The 20525-nt window shown below is 39.2% G+C and overlaps 1 protein-coding gene across 2 annotated transcripts in view; it reads right to left on the minus strand.

The window, feature by feature from the left end:
- Nucleotides 1-506: 506 nt before the first annotated feature.
- Nucleotides 507-20525, minus strand: part of serpini1 (serpin peptidase inhibitor, clade I (neuroserpin), member 1) — a 30913-nt gene continuing 10894 nt past the window's right edge. For both annotated transcript variants that reach the window (XM_017466314.3, XM_017466313.3), the window contains exons 2-9: nt 13112-13389; nt 12692-12922; nt 12320-12514; nt 7136-7340; nt 4037-4146; nt 3454-3540; nt 1913-2002; nt 507-1195 (exon numbers count right to left, since the gene is read on the minus strand). In XM_017466314.3, coding sequence (XP_017321803.3) covers nt 1119-1195; nt 1913-2002; nt 3454-3540; nt 4037-4146; nt 7136-7340; nt 12320-12514; nt 12692-12922; nt 13112-13367 — 1251 coding nt within the window. In that variant the 5' untranslated portion in view covers nt 13368-13389 and the 3' untranslated portion in view covers nt 507-1118. The remainder of the gene's footprint in view (nt 1196-1912; nt 2003-3453; nt 3541-4036; nt 4147-7135; nt 7341-12319; nt 12515-12691; nt 12923-13111; nt 13390-20525) is intronic.

Raw genomic sequence — 20525 nt, forward strand, 5'->3', positions numbered from 1 at the left:
TACAGCAATGATTGTACAATGATTATACAGTAATGACTACTGCTGCTACAGATTTCAGTCCGTCTGTACTACTGCAATATTTGCACATACACTTCTGTTACGTTTTCGCTCAAAGACTAAGTATTAATGCGTATTTCTTGCACGTGTTGTCTAGTCCTGCTGTCTTGCCCTGCACTTTAATGTTTAGTGTGTTATTTACTGTTGATTGATAAGCTATACTGAACTCAATGACTACCAATAAAAGAATCTTCAATCAATGTTAGAAGCCAACGATAGAATTATTTAAATTGTCATGGTATAAGGAATTTAAATTAAAAAAAAAAAATCCTAACAAACATAGCAGACTTTGTCACAAGAAACAAACAAGACCGTTATTAGTCATCATACACATCCACAGCATAGCTACATAATGACTATCCGGTATTCGGTCATGCTGTATCTGATCAGTACATTCATATATGAAATGTAAACATTATCTGAATTGACTTAATTGAATGAAAGACATCTTTTCCACATTCATATTTATTTCTGAAATCAAGAATACAGCTGGTGTGTCTCTTATTCAAATCCCTGTACATCAAACAGATGGTCTGCACACCAAGTCAACATGGTAATCCTGCTTCCATAACTGTACATTCATAAAATTGAAAACTCATTTATAAGGCATGTCAATATTTCAGCAGTACTTTAGCCACATTGAAGAGTAAACGTACTAAGTTCAGGACGGTGAGGAAAAAGATAGAAAGCAAGAGGGAGGAAAGAAGTAAGAGAAAACTGCACGTTTATATTTAATAAATATCTACTTTGTAAACACAACAGCAAATTTACAGTAATGAAGAGTGCATACTCTGAGGCTGGTGAAACAGAAATGCAGTTACTTATCTCAATAAATACGTATAAATGCATGTGCTGCTTTTACCATCATGGCCACAGAGACCATTATCTCAGATATATTTACAACATCTGCTCTTGTGGTTAAAGCTGAGAGTATCAAAATACAATCACATATTATGTAGAGTATAATTTGTGTATGCAGGGTTCTCCCTCTAGAAAACCATGAAGGGGAAAAAAATGGCATTGGCACTCTTTGGGCCTCATTACATTTTATCAGTGATGCATTAAATAGAATCCAAATCAGGATCGAAGGGATCGACGACCTCTGGGTTCATGACTCGGCCCATGAAAAGGATGGAGCCTACAAAAAAAAAAAAACAACCAACCAACCAACCAAACAAAAACACAACAATAACACACATATTTAATATTAAAGGAACAGTTTAGTCACAAGTGAAAACAGCCCCTCCTTACCCAAAATATAAATGTAAAACAACCAAGTCATGCACAGTGTCTTAAATATCTTTTTGTTGTTGTTGTTTTTTTAGTTCTGCTACAAAGTAATGGAGCAGAACCTTCAGTTTATCACTGTGCTAATACTGTAGATGTCTAACACTTCACACAATTGCTTGAAACGGCTTTGACAGGTTGTTCAGTATGTCAAACAGACTTGTGTGGCACTATGTGACAATGTTATCTATAGAAACAGACAAGAAACAGTAACGATTATATTAAAGCCATATTAAAAGGCTTTAATATTCTTCCACATTTTCTTCCTCAATCGACAGTTTTTCACAATGTGAAAGAATTGGATGAAAAAATTGATTTGCATATTGCATTTTAATACAGACTTACTTCTATATAAATCTGTTTATCTTAAATTTAATTACTGAGCCAAACAAAGTTTGACATTTTGCTAAACTGGAAGCTGTGAGCTTCCATTACTTGGTAGCTATATTAGCCTCATGGTTCCAGTGTAAAACTAAAGAAGCAAATGGCAGATATCAGATATGCCTTGTTTTTACAAAGGAGATATTTATTAAACATAAAACAGGTACAGATTGCAGGTACATTATACCTGTCTTCCTGTTCCGGATGATGAAGAAGAAGGGATGATCAGCCATAACCTGAGGGTATAACACCATAGTCCTTGTCAGAGCAATCATTCCTGTGGAAGAAAATAGATCCCATCAACTCATTTGAACTGGTGTACCTGTTGCAATAACTGATAAAACAAGATGTATTACATAAAGCTTCACTGCCAAATCATGACCAAATGGATCTGGAGGTCTTTGTACTAATAAAGTAGTCTGACACCAGTCAGTCTCAATAAAGAAGGCATGGCCTGTACCAGTCTGTCCCAGAGAAAGAGGTGTGCACTCTGTCCCAGAGAAAGAGGTGTGGCTTCTGTGCCATTCTGTCAAAAAAGAAAGGAGGTGCGGCTTCTGTGCCAGTCTTTCCCAGAGAAAGAGGCATTGCATGTGTCCCTATTTGTCCCAGAGAGAGAGAGGCGCGTTCTCTGTGCCATTCTATCCCAGAGAAAGAGGTGTGGCTTCTGTATCAGTGTGCCCCAGACAATGAAGTGTGACCTCTATGCCAGTGTGTCCCAGAGAAAGAGGTGTGGCCTCTATGCCAGTGTGTCCCAGATAAAGCGGTGTGGCCTCTATGCTAGTGTGTCCCAGAGAGAGAGGTGTGGCCTCTATGCCAGTGTGTCCCAGAGAAAGAGGTGTGGCTTCTATGCCAGTCTGTCCCAGAGAAAGCGGTGTGGCTTCTGTACCTGTGTGCCCCAGAGAAAGAGATGTGGCATCTATGCCAGTCTATCCTAGAGAAAGAGGTGTGGCTTCTATGCCAGTCTGTCCCAGAGAAAGCGGTGTGGCTTCTGTACCGGTGTGCCCCAGAGAAAGAGGTGTGGCTTCTATGCCAGTCTGTCCCAGAGAAATCGGTGTGGCTTCTGTACCTGTCTGCCCCAGAGAAAGAGGCATGGCTTCTATGTGAGTCTGTCACAGTTAAAGAGGTGTGGCCTCTATGCCAATTCCAGAAAAGGAAGTTTGGTCTTGTTAATCACATGTTGAGTCTTGGAAGCAAATATGTACAACTCTAATAAGATATATTGAACTGAGCTCTTGGTCCTGTCAGAAAATGAATATTCCAGAGGTGCTCTTACAATAAATGAATATTCAATCTGATGAGGGTGAGAGAGGTAGGAATATTAAAGTGTGAAGAGAAAGACGTGAACTGTGGCAGGACAGAAAGAGAGAGGGGGCGCATGTAGAGTAGAACAATTATACAGTGTGTTCACCCTGAATGTAACATGATGTGACTGTATGTTTTGTGTTGTAAAAATGATACACACCTATCAACACATAGATGTATCGACAGCCTATGGCTTCTATCTGCACTATCGAGGCACTACTATTAAACTATGGCAATCAGCAATAAATTCAACCCTGGAACACCTACTAGCTTCTAACTTATTGTGATCTGGTTGACGTTGAGCCAAATGTATGATGGAGAACGTAAAAAAAAAGAAAGAGAAATGAAAAAGTCACTGTTGTGTGGTTACATTAAAGAATAAAATAATGAGAGAAAGAGGGGGAGGGATAAAATGACTAAGTGCACCTGATCCGGCAGCTCCCTCCGCTCCCTCCTCGGTCACCTCCAGGTAAGACTTCTGTACAGCTTTCCCGATGAACAGATCCTTCCCTTCTGCAGATCAGAACAGAGAGAGGTGTGAAAGGAAGGAGAAAAAAGGGAAAGAGGGCCAGAAGGTAGGCCAAACAAACAGGACAGAATGTTAAGGTAGAGAGTCATGGAGCAATGGGATGAAATGACGGAGACAATATAGGAAAGGCAGAAGGAAGGAGAGAGAACAAGCAAAAAAATAAATAAATAAAAGGGGAATGGAAAGAGTGAAATGGAAAGCACAAAGGATGAAAAGACATGATGAGAGAAGAGATGTATAGGGAGAGGGATGTAAGGATTATACGGCAGATATAAGGCAAAAGATGGATAAATAAATGAAATGCAGGAACAGGAAAAAGAAAAGGATGATTGTGAATATAGGGATAAACACAAGGAAACACTACTATAATAGTAATGATAATAATAATAATAATGTTCAAGCAACACTGTAAGACTCAGAAGTATGACACTTCCTGTGTGTGCTTGTAATGTTCTGAGAGATGTTAATACCTACACATACCTTCTATCTCAGCTGTCATGGCTGACAGGTCTGCTTCCTTGGTGAAGATATTCTTAATACCGAGTTGCTTTAATACATCTCTCAGGTCAATCTTCTGCTCCACTTTAAACCTACATCATCATCAAAATAAACAAAAGAATAAAATCATGCACAGAGTTAAGAACGAGATGGCAGTTTTTCCATCCTTAACGCAAAATGTACATATGTAATAGCTTGATTGTAGTGTGTGGTAGAAATCAGACAGATTAAGAATCCGTTGTTGCATTTAGTGCGTCATCAGTGGGCACAGAAGCATAAAACTGGGCCGTAAAGTAGGCTGCTCGGATAGATCCAACTTCCTTTTGAATCATGAATTTGGCAGTCCATGGAATCGATCCATTTGGTGTGATCAGTAAGGGCAGCAGGTGGCAGTGAGATGTGGGACACAATCAGAAACCATTGATCTGAAAATCATTACTGACATCACTGAATTCCTCCCTTCATGACGACACTCACATCGACATACACCAAGTCACATGGAACACATCACCAAATGATTAGTGTACAACTGTCCAATATGCTGCACACTGCAACATAATCCATCATAAATTCATTAGCTAGCCCACTGGGCAAGTCATAGCCCCAATGTGCTTTACACACTCGTGTGTTAGTTGTCCAGGAACCAGTTTAACTAGAGTAAAAATAGCAGCTAACTTAATTTAACCCTAAAGTTTGACAATCTAGTCAAATGCAATAATACTGAGTATATAAAATAAGTGAGCAGTCAAATTCCTGGTGAGGGGAAGATTCTGTGTAGCCATAGTCTTTAGTCACTCCTGATAATACCTTTGAAAGTTTGTCATCACTTGCATATCTCTGCTTGTTGCAGTACACGATAATAGTGTGCCACTCGATCATAAATCATCACTAACATTTCAGTTATAGGGTTTCAAACAGGGTGCTTTTCTGTGGACAGGGGAGGAGGGAAAAAAATAAAATAAAATAAAAAAGCACTGGCAACTACCTACTGCTAACCTACTTAATGTACTTGTTTGCCAGGCAACTAACCAAGACGCACAATTTGAATGTTCCAGGCACCCAGTCTAATCATTAGACCTTAGGGCTGGGCAATATCTAAAATAATTATCACAATATTTCCTTATTAAAATTGTGAGATAATCAACAACATTGCCAGATTCCTTCATTACCTTCCCCCTCCATTTGGCAGTATTTTTGTTTTAAACCAAACGAAAGAGGAAACAGGGGGATCCACCTGAACATATTTGTAGGTTTTGCAAAAACAAACAAACAAACAAACAAACAAACAAATAAATAAATAAAATAAAATAAAAAAAAGGTAAAAGCCTGAGATGCTCAAACGTCAATCTTTGCTCCCATATCCAAGTACACCATTTTACAGAATCTGTGGACCTAGCTTTGCAGCCACACTAAGGCATGAACTGAGAACTAGTCAACCCTCAATTCGCACACCATATGCCAGTGTTAAAAGATACAAAAGCAATTGACAAGGATGCCCCTGCCATGACTTTAGTCCTTCTTCTTACTAATTTGTATTCCAGGATTACCATTAAAATACAGCATACTTCCAACAGGAAGGAAGCTAGTGAAGAACAATTATTTCAGACACTTGACCTTGAAGTGAACTTGATCCTGTTTGGATCAACTGCAAAATTTAATCAGTTCATCTGCATTAATGAGACTCTTGGACGGACATCCTGAAAAAATAATGCCTATACCATTTAGTGGTGCCGGCATAAAAAGACAGTACACAAAGTTACAATGCACACTCACGGGGAGCATTATAGTCTCCTAATTTTGCAACCCATCCCAAGTTACACAGATAATGCTTAGAATTTTATACACATGGATAAAATTGCTGTGGTGAAAAAAAAGGCTCACCCAGTTGCAATTCGACCTTTTAAACATCATTGGTTAATAACAGTCATAGGAAATGTATTACAGGTTAATATTTAGCTGCCCTATAAAACTAATTCTATGTGAAAATGCCTCAAGACAGTCAGAATGTAGCAGCTTTTAAAAAACACTGCAACCAGCATTTTTTTCTCTCATTGTTATTACAGTGGGCGCTGTCATGATGTTATGGTGATGCTGTCCTGTGGCATGAGCTGTTTTTTTTCATATAAACACTAAACGTGTTCCAGGCAGTGCTTTTCCATGCAAAAATGGTACTGTCTCTATTAGTTCTTTTCCCCTCTGCAGCATGGGTGATTATTGTCTGTCAGACATCAGCATCCTGTTATGTGTCAATCATTGCCAATATGTGAGTACATCGCACTATCCCCCAGGCCTACTCCACCTCTGCAGTAATTTTCAAATGGTACATTCCTGCACAACCAGAATCCAGTAGAATTCATGCCAAGATGCAGTCATCCTTCTCTGAAAGCCTGTTTGGAATGCAGCTTTTATTTCTAATCCTTAAATATGTTAATTTACAGTGGGGGAAATAAGTATTGGACACGTCAACATTTTTGTTCAGTAAATATATTTCCAACGAGGCTATTCCCACAAAATTTTCATCAGACATCAGTATTAACTCAAGAAATCTGGAAATATAAATAATTCACAACATTAAAGTCCATAAATAAAGTTGTGTAATAAAGCGGAATGAGACTGGAAAAAAGTATTGAACACGCTAACTGAAATTTGTTTGTATTGACAGCTTTAAGATGCTTCCTGTATGAAGAAATTAATAGGCCACAGTATTCAGGTGTGATTTTGACCCATTCTTCTAAACATATTGTCTTTAAATCTTGTTCAATTGGATTCAATCAGGTGATTGACTGGGCCATTCTAACGCCTTGATTTTTTTCACTGAAACCAATTGAGAGTTTCCTTTGCTGTATGCTTTGGATCGTTACCCTGCTGGAAGGTCCACCCACATTTCGATACCAAAGTCTGGTGAAATTTCATGTGAATAGCCTCATTGGAAATATATTTATGCAAAAAATGTTGCCACGTTCAATACTTATTTCCCACTGTATACTATTTTTAATTGAATTGTCTAGGCAAAACTGTTCATGCGTTTTATCTCCCCATTTAATCAACATCAATTCCCACTCCATTATCCAAGTCTCTCACCTGGGCAGGTAAAGCTCCACTTTCTGCTTCTTGACGTTATTGGCCCAGTCCTCAATCAGCGAGGCCTTAAGGATCGGTTCTAACGAGGCCAGTGGAACTTCTTGTCTTGGCAAAACAATCATCATGCTCATGTCTTCACCTTCATATGGCATCTCCAACACCTGATACACTCCTCCTGCCTCTGAGCTGCCATCACTGAACTCACCTGCACAAGTGGTGAAAAGAAAGTATGCAGTGTTTCTCTCAGCTTCTGTTAAGCTGATATTTTGAAGAGAGGCAACACAGTCACATGTGAACCGTACAGGGGTCCCCTTCTGTACCTCCATCTATTATGGCTGCTTTCATTTAAAATATCTGCACATATTGTAGAAGTAAATATTTGCTATTATGTAATTGTTAGTTTAATTATGACAAAAAATTATAACATTTCTTGTTTACTAGTAATAGTCAAGGCAATAGTAAAGCTTACTATATATAATATAAGCCTAAACAATTATTTGTATTTAATATATAAAAATTATGCTTGCCGGCCGGCATACATTCTGAAACGGCAACATGAGCACTGTCGTACCAAAGGGAGTGATTAAGAACTCTGATCAACGTTTTTATGAGATCTACTTTAGAGACATGCTTGGTTTTTTAATCACTGTGTACACTTTCTTTATTAAGGCAGATATTGACCATCACATATAGTGCTCCAATACTGACGACACTATTAAAATTTCATCCACGGAAAAAGATTGCCTTTTGCAATGTGCCGACAGCAAAAACTCATTTGTAACGACTAGAGCTGCAACAACTAATCGATAAAATATATAATAATTGATTATGAAAATCACCATCAACGAATTTCGTTAATTAGTTATTCGTTAATAACGAATTAGTTGGTCTGCGTGCGGCACCGGGTGTGTTTACTCATGATGTTACTTCTCTTCCGAAAGTTGCGTCTCAAATGACGCACTATACACTTATACTATGCACTATACTTCATGTACTAAGGTAATATCGTCTAAACACTAGCATTTTTTTTAACTAACCGGAAGTATAAGCCGCTTCCTTGTAAGTGGCGCATGAGGTCATGCGCATGTAATTCGACGCTGCTAGCTTTAGCCTAATACGCAGAGTCACTAACAATAATTTTCTTCAGTTTACTGTTTATGTCAGCATTACCTTTTATTCCCAACATGACCTCAGCCACCATCAGACGGAGGCAAAATTTCAAGTGACTGAGGAAGAAAGTGTGCGACCTCCAAGTCCTCTAAGGCAGGGGTGCATTTTATATTAAAAACTGTGGAGAAGATCAAACTTTATAAAGCGAAGTTTGTGTAGCATGAGCACGACAGTGATGCTGTCAGGAGTTGCTTAAAAGGTTTAGTTTAATTTAAGTTTGTCATTATATGCTGCATCAGTGTAACTTCTGTCGTTTATTATAATGGAAGTGATGTGTTAGTAATGAGGCCGCGTTGCTGATCACGTGCAGTGTATACACACTGATACACACTGGGAGAGCGAGTACGATCTGTAATGTCTAATTAAAACACTATGATCAAAAGTAAACAGAATTAAAACAATGTGTCTAAAGGCAGCGAGTAACAGGAACCACAAGGCGCAGTGAAAGTGAGTTTTTATTATTAATTTAGGACTGTAGTTTAATTCAGTGCCTTTTGTGCATCCATAAAAATAATGCATATATACACTATAATACATATACACATATATATATATATATATATATATATATATATATATATATATATATATATATATATATATACACACACACACATACACACACATATATATATATATATATAATGTAAAGTGTAAATTTGCTGTCCCCTCAAAATAACTCAACACACGGCCATTAATGTCTAAACCGCTGGCAACAAAAGTAAGTACACCCCTAAGTGAAAATGTGCAAATTGGGCCCAAAGTGTCAATATTTTGTGTGGCACTGCCTTAACCCTCTTGGGCATGGAGTTCACCAGAGCTTCACAGGTTGCCACTGGAGTCCTCTTCCACTCCTCCATGATGACATCATGGAGCTGGTGGATGTTAGAGACCTTGTGCTCCTCCACCTTGTTTGAGGATGCCCCACAGATGCTCAACAGAGTTTAGGTCTGGAGACATGCTTAGCCAGTCCATCACCTTCACCCTCAGCTTCTTTAGCAAGGCAGTGGTCGTCTTGGAGGTGTGTTTGGGGTCGTTATCATGCTGGAATATTGCATACTGATCATGCGCTGCTTCAGAATGTCACAGTACATGTTGGCATTCATGGTTCCCTCAATGAACTGTAACTCCCCAGTGCCGGCAGCACTCATGCAGCCCCAGACCATGACACTACCACCACCATGCTTCAATGTAGGCAAGACACACTTGTCTTTGTACTCCTCACCTGGTTGCCACCACACACACTTGACACCATCTGAACCAAATAAGTTTATCTTGGTCTCATCAGACCACAGAACATGGTTCCAGTAATCCATGTCCTTAGTCTGCTTGTCTTCAGAACACTGTTTGTGAGCTTTCTTGTGCATCATCTTTAGAAGAGGCTTCCTTCTGGGACGACAGCCATGCAGACCAGTTTGATGCAGTGCACGGCGTATGGTCTGAGCACTGACAGGCTGAACCCCCCACCCCTTCAACCTCTGCAGCAATGCTGGCAGCACTCATTCGTCTATTTCCCAAAGACAACCTCTGGATATGACGCTGAGCACATGCACTCAACTTCTTTGGTCGACCATGGCGAGGCCTGTTCTAAGTGGAACCTGTCCTGTTAAACCGCTGTATTGTCTTGGCCACCATGCCGCAGCTCAGTGTCAGGGTCTTGGCAATCTTATTATAGCCTAGGCCATCTTTATGTAGAGCAACAATTCTTTTTTTCAGATCCTCAGAGAGTTCTTCGCCATGAGGTGCCATGTAGAACTTCCAGTGACCAGCATGAGGGAGTGTGAGACCGATGACACCAAATTTAACACACCTGCTCCCCATTCACACCTGAGACCTTGTAACACTAACAAGTCACATGACACCGGGGAGGGAAAATGGCTAATTGGGCCCAATTTGGAAAATAATGGAAAATAATAATGGAAAATAATGCTGGCCACACAAAATATTGACATTTTGGGCCCAATTTGGACATTTTCACTTAGGGGTGTACTCACTTTTGTTGCCAGTGGTTTAGACATTAATGGCTGTGTGTTGAGTTATTTTGAGTGGACAGCAAATTTACACTGTTACACAAGCTGTACACTCACTACTTTACATTGTAGCAAAGTGTCATTTCTTCAGTGTTGACACATTAAAAGATATAATCAAATATTTACAAAAATGTGAGGGGTGTACTCACTTTTGTGAGATACTGTACATGAGACTCCTATCTTATGTGTGGGCTATTTCAAAAGTTTAGATCATGTGGTCTGCTAATGATGTCATGGTCTGTGCGAAAACTCCTGTGTGTTTCCCCGTGTTTCCCTGTTTTTCTCCCTCCATCTTGTTTTCAGTGGGCGGCTGTGGTTCAGGTGGTAGAGCAGGTTGTCCACTAATTGTAGGTTTGGCAGTATGATTCCCGACCCACATGACTCCACATGCCGAAGTGTCCTTGGGCAAGACACTGAACCCCAAGTTGCTCCTGATGGCAAGTTAGCACCTTGCATGGCAGAAAATGTGAGGGGTGTACTCACTTTTGTGAGATACTGTATATATGTCTGTGTGTGTGTATAAGTATTTATGCATTGTCTTTTTATGGATGCACAAAAAGCACTGAATTAAACTACAGTCCTAAATTAATAATATATATATATATTCTGATGTGTGTGTGTGTGTGTGTATTGGGTTCTTTTCAGTCGTATATAATTGTACAAACAGTTGTGTAAAGTTTTAGTCTGAAGTTTATATTTGTAACACTCAGTTTATGTATTCTATTTTAAATAAAGGAAAAAAGGGTACAGAAAGCCCCCCCCCCCCCCCGATTAATGGGGGGGTGTGTGTGTAATAATAATAATTTAAAAGATAATTAAAAATAATTGGCCAACTAATCGATTACGAAAATAATCGTTAGTTGCAGCCCTAGTAATGACCAATCGCAAGCCTGGTTGCACAGTGCGTTTGTTGGAGTTTGCATGAAGTGCATGTGTACAGAGAAATACTGCCAATGATACATAAAGAACGCCCTTATTTATGAGAAGCACTGAAATGTTGCCGTACTGTCCGTACTAGATTACATTTATTTTTTGTAATTGTTGCGGCCAAAAATGCTTTTTTTCGTGTCGTAAAAAAAAGTGTCGTGACGACGTCACATGATGCGTCTTGGCCCAAATCTGCAGAAAATCTGTGGTAATTTCGAAAACCTTACTAGTTCCTCCAAATATTGCAGAGTTTCCATGATCTTGCATTCTTTTCTTCAATCACAAAATCCTGGACGGACTGATTAATTTAACTTATACCACAATGTTGTGGCATTCTTCATTCTGATTGATCAGAAGATTTAGGATGATTTGGCAGTAGTTCCAGATGTGCTTGTTCTAATAGGTTGTCTTTTCTATAGTAATAACTTGCATAGGGTAAGGTATGGCAGATGCTTTACATAACTTAAATTGAAAAAGGTGTGTAACAGTTGAAACGTAAAGTGCTTCATGAGGAAACCCTATTTAGCATTCTGAGATGGAATCTGCAGTATCAGTACTTTGAAACCATCGGAGCAGTATAATCTAATCTTGGTCCATGAATTTTTCCAACGTCTTCAAGACAGACGGCTTTGTAGTTTCTCTGTAAGCTGCATTTTTATATTTATTTTTGGTCATATCAACTTGAAGGGAAGAGAAAAAAAAAAAGAAAAAGAGAGAGGCTGGCAAGTAACTGACTGTTTTTAGATGCTATAACAGGAACTAACTTTTCTTTTTCTAGACAGCATTAACCATAGCTTAATAAACTGTTAAAAATTAAGTTGTGTCATTCATAAATTTTTTAAATTATTAACATTGGCAAAATTTTGTGGTGTAAGAGGAATTAATTGGTTTTATTCTTCTAAAATCACTTTAGGGTGGTTTATTAGTTTCCTATAACAGCATGCACCAATGATATGAGTGTCCTTTAAGAAAATATTGGTATAAAATTATATTTGGTTTATAAATGATAAAATGAAAAATTACTGTTAGTACATTCAGACCTGCCTGGATTGCTCACCGTAGTAAAAGTCACCCTGTTGGTACATCATCAGCGTTTGCGCCTCACTGCCATCATCTTTACTAAAGGAAAATGTTCTTGTGTTTTCGGGTCGAAACTGATTCTTCCAACTGCCTCGGAAGTAAACTGCGTTAATCAGCGTTATTCTTGTCAAGCTGCTGAAATCCTCTGCCGAAACCAGGTCATGAATCTTACCTGCAGAGGACAGAAGGGGAAAAATGCAGAATATGAAAATCTTTAGACTTAATGTTCTGTATTACTTTGTGTCGTAATCATAAGGTCTCTCTGGATATGAGACATTTGAATCTGAGGGGCTTTCTTGCTTGCTTTAAGTGATCTCAAGTGAAATAAACGCAATGGCTGTGTACTTACTTGCGGTGTGGTTCTGGACCCAGGCATTGATGTGTTGAGCCACAGCAGCTGACTCGTTGAAGTCCACGGTTTCTGCTTCAGCATGGAAATAAAGCTTAACGAGCTTCAGAAACTCAGGGCTAAAGTGAATGCCAGTCTGGAGGAACAGGGAGTTCGCAAAACGCACCACGTACTGGGCCTCATCTCCAATAAGAGCCTGGGTTAGGTTCTTGAGGACAGCGAACTCCTCGTCTGTGAGAGCACACCACACACCCCTCTATATTATCAATAACATTTTTTAGAGGCTCTTAATTCTGAACCTTTTGCTCGTTAGAATTACACTAACCTAATTGTGTAGTTATCCATGCACTAGATTTTCTGTAATTAAGTAATTATATTTTGATGTGACGATAAATCTCAGATTTTAGGCCACTTCATTACCTTCCCTGTAGTTTGTGTAACCCACAGCCTGTCTGATCTGCTGCAGTGACGACCCCCGAGCTCCGAGCTCAACCATGCCCAGTGCCAGAGCCACACTCAGTGGAGAGAAGATGATATTGTCATCGGCTCCTGCCATCTGGAGCTGATGGTATAATCTCACCCAGAACTCGGCACTTGCATCCTCTGGAACTTCAGTCGCCCGGCAACAGCCAACCCGTAGCAACAGCAGGGGAATGAAGAGGCCGACAGCCAACATGGTGGACGACAGAGGACTAGAGCTGGAGAGAGAAATGACAGGGAAGAATGAAGGGGGAGAGAAACAAACAGACAAAGGGAGAAAAAAGAGTGGAAAAAAAAGATGAGAGCGATAGGACAGAAAGCAATGAGAGTGATAGGCTAGTTATCTACTTCTAGACTAGTGATTCAGCTAGGCCTTGAAGAGCACTTCATTTCATCCTGCTTTTCATCAAACCACTCTTGAATAATTGTAGCAGTATGGGAACATCATCTGGAAAGAGGGTTAACACCCTATGGTGCTTCTGGTTCTGTAAAATGATATGAACATGCATGGCAATCACTGGACCTAATGATTTCCATGAGTATGCTGCCCATACCATTATGATCTGTACTTAACAGTTGGCAGCTGCTATTGTGGCATCCTTTGGTTTTCCTGATGTCAAAATTATGGTGAAAAATAACTCCCAAGACCATAGAACGTCAATTGACCATGGGTGAATTAGTGTAACTAATTCTAGTTACAGTCAAATACACTATACAGTATGGCCAAAAGTTTGTGGACACCTGACTGTCACACTCGTATGTACTTTTTGAACATCCAATTCCAGATTAATTCCCCTTTGCTGTTATAATAACCTCCAGTCTTCTGGGAAGGCTTTCCACTAGATTTCAGAGTGTGGGGATTAATCCATTCAGCCACAAGAGCATTAGTGATGTCAGGCACTGATGTTGGGTGAGGAGGTCTGGGGCCACATTCGGCATTCCAATTCATCCCAAAGGTATTCAGTGGATTTGAGGTCAGGACTCTGTGCAGGCTACTCAATTTCTTCCATACTAACCTTGGCAAAGCATGTCTTTATATACTTCACTTTGTGCACAAGGGCACGGTTATAATCGAGAATACAGCATACAAAAGACATCCTATAAAAAAGTGTGCTTCCAACTTTGTGGCAACAATTTGGGTAAAGCCTGCATATGGGTCTGATGGTCAGGTGTCCACAAACTTTTGGCCATACAATGTATATGTACATTTTAAATAAGCATTTAATTATGTTTGGCAAAATGGACTATTCTACCAAGTCCATTTGCCCATTTTATAGTGGTACAGTGGGTAAACATTACTTTGTACAAAGTAGTTCAATACTTTGGACTGAAAACTAAAAAGTAAGAAATCGATTTTCTTCTTCATGTTGTTATTTATTCTTTTTTTGGGGGAAATCAAAATGGACATCGCAATCAAAATTTGGTGCAGACTTTTTGACTGCATTAATGCACCTTTTCAGCTGTATGCAGGTGAGGTCTGGGGGCTACACTACAGTAGGTGGGACAAGCATGAGAATTCTGCAGAAATATCAAAAGGTGTAAAGAACAACACCCAGCAGGCTTAGACTAGCACTGCTTATCAGTCTAATCACAGTAAACCAAATTATCAGACTGATCCAAACAACCTATTTGGAACGGAGACAGCTCGCACACCCGGTTGTGATTACAGTGTTATCAGGCCCTAAACAGGGAGTATAAACTGGCAGAGTATCTGTTCACTGTCTGAGATAAATTCTGACGAAGTACAGTATCAGTGCCCCAGGAACTTCTTATTGAAAAGGGACAACAGTAGATTCGGACTGCCCAGAGAGGACAGACAGTGTGGTCACTGAGGCAGAAGTACACTTTTTCCTCCACTATGAAAATTTTCAAGACAGGAGGACTTTTCTTTGATAAAATAAACACATTTCCAAATTTCTTCTACACCCATCACAGAGTGTCAAGTTATTTTCCTTTTGTTGTGTACTGTAGTCTTATGATATTGTGTGCCATGCACACCCTTTCACCATTTAGATTAGAGGGGGCTATCAGGCTTATCCAATGTGTTTCTGGGCCTAATTTATTTGTATTATTATTGCTGCATTATAATTCAACACACATTCAAAACAGACACTCCTTCTAAAGCTCTCTGGCAAAAGCTGGAAGTCTGACGCTTAGATTACTTTTTTCTTTTCTCTTTGTTATTAAGTAGTGAAGTGTGCATACATGTGCACAATGATGAGAGAGAGAGGGAGAAAGACAGAGAAGGGTATAGATGATGGAGATATCTACATAAGAGGACAGACAATATGCTAGTGGATTCAACTACATTTCCAGGAAGCTGTGTGTGTATAGCACATCTGTACGAAAGAGCACACATGACTGACTCCAGCCTCTGCGCAGTGTGTATGTGTCATGAATGATTGATTATTCACAACTCTGCTGCATACTCTCTCGCTCTCACACACACACGCATAGATAAAATCCACTAATGCTCATTGCACATGTTGCATATGATGTTCAGAGAATCACATTTGCACAAGCATACATTGGCATATAGAGGAACGCACACACCAGCACACACACACACACAAATCCATATCCAAATACATAATCCTCTCTTCAGTTCTGGTTTTCCAGTTGCCTGGCAACATTGTTTATTGTGCCGAGAGAGAAACGAATATTTTTGTATGAGCAGAAATGTGCATGAGTTTGAGTGTGTGTGTTTGTGAATTGTCTCTAATCCATGTCCCAATCGTGAGTTAAAATCACAGAACCGCTAAGCTGTCACTGCTGGGCCCTTGAGTAAGGCCCCAAACCCTCAATTGCTAGGTTGTATAAATGAGAAATGTAAATGTAAAATCTTTCACTTCTATAAGTTGCTCGGGATAAGGGAAACCGCCAAATGCCATAAATGTAAATGTGATGTAGCAAAACTGAGTGTATGTGTGAGAAAGAAGTGTGAGAGTGTGTGTGTGTGTGTGTCTTGAATTTCAATAAAATGTGTTATCAAAAAATTAGAAAAATATACTTAAATTTCAATCTAATAAACATTGGAGCTGTCAATTTGTTAAATAAATCAGGATTAACTAAAGAAAATGTCAATAATAATAATAATAATAATAATAATAATAATAATAATAATTATTATTATTATTATTATTATTATTATTATTATTATACCAGAATCACTGGATCATCTATATTTTTGTCCACGTCAGGATAATTAATTTCATTTTGTAGAAATGTAGTCTCTACACTATGTAGGGTATTACAATGAATAATAACTGACATTTTTTCCCTGAAATAGGGCCAAAAATTACATTTGCATTTGGCTGATCCTTTTATCCAAAGTGATGAGACATATGATTGAGACATAATACAACTGTGTAACTGAGGGTTAAAGGTCCAAAAAGAGGCAGTTTGGTGATGCTGGGAACTCACAACCTTCTGATTAGTAGCTCAAAGCCTTAACCACTGACCCTGTGTATAATAAAATTAACATTTATGAAAATATATCTTGATTATATTGTACCTTACACCTAAAAAAGCAAGTTCTGCTTTTTTACCTAATAGTCAGTAAACCTGACAGTCAAACTGACGTACACAATAAAGTCTTCTCATAAAACTTCTGTAACACCATTATGGCAACATTTATTTATAGCCTCAGTGTCATAAATACCTGGACTGCATACTGCTGTAATAAATAATATTTTAGCATACCTTTGGTGTCATTATATAGGCATCCTACTTAGTGAACATTGTGTAGTTTGGGATGCAGCCTTGAATTCTTCTCGGTATTAACTTGGCACTGGCAACCTTGAAATTAATCCATGTAGCATAATAGTGTAGCACAAACCTTTTTTTTTTTTTTTTGCCAGAAAGAGACAAAATCTTCATTTCAGCATCTTTAATTTAAAACCTTACACATTGCAGCTTCTAAAATATATTACAAAAAGATGTTTATGTTCTATGGAGAGATACTCATGCCAGCGGCAATAAGACACAACATAAAAACATAACTCTCTTCTCGCACATTAGTTAAATATGCACCTAGGTGTAATCGGAACCTTTTTGGATACCTTTTAGAGGAGGAGTTCGTTTCAGGAGCCATGAGACTCGAGTTTTGTACAGCACAAAGGCCTAACTGGAGCTGCAATGAAAACAGACACTCGCTTGTGAACGGAGGAGAAAAGACGCCTGAAAACAGCAGATCCAGTGACCTTTTTTCCTTCAGTAAGACCGAGTTGTGAATAAAAGCCATCCAGCCACCAGGGAGAAACTGAACAAGCCAAACGGAGAACTCCAGACGACACTGGAACTCAGTTAAACTTGGTGGCTTTAGGCTCAAAGTCAGCTTGATTTCTTGACATTGTGTGTCAGGAAATCTTACACAGATCTATATTTATTTAAAGTTTGGAGCTTAAGTTAATATAATCCATCCAGTAAAAACCGGATTTATCGTTTAATTTTTTTTCAGTTCCTTGACATGTCACACTGCTCAGCATAAAATGCTGGTTTTAGTTCTGCAACGTAATATTAGTAGCAAAATTAGCTAAGCCATCATCTTCCAAAATGCAGCACAACACTAACATTAGCCGGAGAATCTATAAGCTTAGCTAATATGGCTGTTACATCTCTAGCAGTGCTTTTCTGTTGTTACTTTTGATAAACTACTTTATTCCACAGAGCTGTTGAATTCTCAAATCTGACTGGTCAGAGGATGTTGGTTAATTTTCTATAACAACATGGTTCTGGCAGTAGTGCCAGCTGTAGTTCAAATGATCTGTGTGAATTAATGTGCTCATTTTAAAATGCAATAATTTCTATAGTAACAGCTAATTCATTATGACTTACAGTATACACTGATCAGTCATAACATTAAAATAACGAACAAGTGAATGGGACGACATTGAATATCTCGTTATAGTGGTTAGGGCTGCACGATTATTGCCAAAATGATAATCCCGATTATTTTGATCAATATTAAGATCTCGATTATTTATCACGATTATTCATTGATTTTAGTGACAACATATTTTTATTGTACTTTCACATTTAAATAAACAGACCGCTGCTTTCACCTCCATGTTGTGCTACATTCCTGCTAATATACAAATCTTTGCATCAAATTAGACTGGTCCTTAAAGTGCATCATCTCGTAGAAGCAAAATATAAATAAAATTGTACCCAAAATATAGGATAAGTAAAAATGCCATCAACCAAATGAAAATATGCAACTAAATGAAAACAATTCAGGCGTATGCAGAAAAGGCAATAACAGTGTTTACAGGAGGAGAGATGCAAACGAATTTAATTTAGGAGATTACAAAAATTTAGGAGCACAGTTGAAGTTTAGTGGTTATTTATTTATTTATTTATTTATTTATTTATTTATTTATTTAAGAGATGGTAGCGTTAATGTGCCACAATATAACATGCAAGTAGGCATGAGGAAACTTGAGCTTGTCAATTATGACAGAATTTAGGAACATGTGGTCAATGATGGTGGTTGTGAGATCGGGAAGTTGAGAGAAGCAGATGATGTTCTCTCTATGCGCCACTCTATGTGATTGGCTGTAAGTGTAGGAAGTGCTTGATTTGAGTGGAGAAAACAGCGGTGTTCTATGAGCGTAGGACGAACTTTAAACGTCAATATCGCAGTCGATCATGTTCATTTAATTGTGGGCAGTCAAAATCATAATCGCGATCGATATCTGATTAATTGTGCAGCCATAACAGTGGTACATGTCAAGGGGTTTGATATATTAGGCATCAAGTGAATGGTCACTTTTTGAAGTTGATGTGTTGGAAACAGGAAAAATGGACAAGCTTAAGGACTTTGAAACAATTTTGAAAAGGGCCAAATTGTGATGGCTAGATGACTGGGTCAGAACATCTCCAAAACGGCGGGTCTTGTGAGGTGTTCCCAGTATGCAGTGGTTAGTGGTCCAAAGAAGGACAACTGGTGTACCAGTGACAGGGTAATGTCCGCCCTATGATCACTGACACGAGTGGGGAGCAAAGGCTAGCCCGTCTGGTCCAATCCCCCAGAAGAGCTACTGTAGCACAAACTGCTGCAAAAGTTCATGCTGGCTTTGATAGAAAGGTGTCAGAAACCACAGTGCATCACAGCTTGCTGTGTATGGGGCTGCATAACCACAGACTGGTCAAAGTACCCATGCTGACCCCTGTCCACCGCCAAAAGCGCCTGAAATGGGCATGTGAGCATTAGAACTGGACCATGGAGCAATGGAAGAAGGTGGCTTGGTCTGATGAATCATGTTTTCTTTTACATCACGTGGAGAGCTGGGAGCAGGTGCATCGCCTTCCTGGGGAAGACATGTCACCAGGATGAAGGCAAACAGGCAGAGGAAGTGTGATACGCAGGGCAATGTTCTGCTGGGAAACCTTGGGTCCCGGCATTCATGTGTAAATTCATGTTACTTTGACACATACCACCTATCTAAACATTGTTTCAGTTCAAGTACACCCTTCATGGTAATGGTATTTCCTAAAGGTATTTCCAGTGGCCTCTTTCAGCAGGATAATGTGCCCTGCCACACTGCAAAAATTGTTTAGGAATGGTTTGAGGAACATTACAATGACTGGCCTATAAATTCCATCCATTTTCTATATCACTTATCCTACAGGCTCGCGGAGAACGTGGAGCCTATCCCAGGGAGCATGGGGCACAAGGCGGAGTACACCCTCGACGGGTACCCATCCATCGCAGGGCACAATCACATACACATTCACACACACTATGGACACTTTGGACATGCCAATCAGCCTACCTTGCATGTCTTTGGACTGGGGGAAGAAACCAGAGTACCTGGAGGAAACCCCTGCAGCACGGGGAGAACATGCAAACTCCGCACACACAGGGCAGTGGCGGGAATCAAACCCCCAACCCTGGAGGTGTGAGGCCAATGTGCTAATCTGTGGGATGTACTGGACAAACAAGTCCAAAGAGGAAACATTTGTTTAACATCTATGGAAGGAGTCCCGAGTGAATATCATGATGGTTTTGTTGTATTTATAAATTCATGATCATGTAATCATATTAATATGTAAACTTGTTCTGATTTTTCAAGGAATGTATGGGTTACATCAGCTGTCTAACTAATTTTCTAGATAGAAAGTAACTCCCACCACAACCAAATAAAATATCACATCCTTTCCCATTCAAGTATATTGGCTTTTCCACAATGTGAATTTTATTTGTGTTTGGTCTGACTGCTACTTCAGCTGAAAAAACAAAAAAGCATAGTTTTCAAGTATCTCCCATATAGGATGGTGTGCTAAAAATGTTACAGCTAAACCTCTGTTTATAGTTTCTACACCAACCCCCCTCCTTAACACCAAGCTGTGC

The sequence above is a fragment of the Ictalurus punctatus genome, chromosome 4, assembly GCF_001660625.3.
Source record: "Ictalurus punctatus breed USDA103 chromosome 4, Coco_2.0, whole genome shotgun sequence".
NCBI lineage: Eukaryota > Metazoa > Chordata > Actinopteri > Siluriformes > Ictaluridae > Ictalurus > Ictalurus punctatus.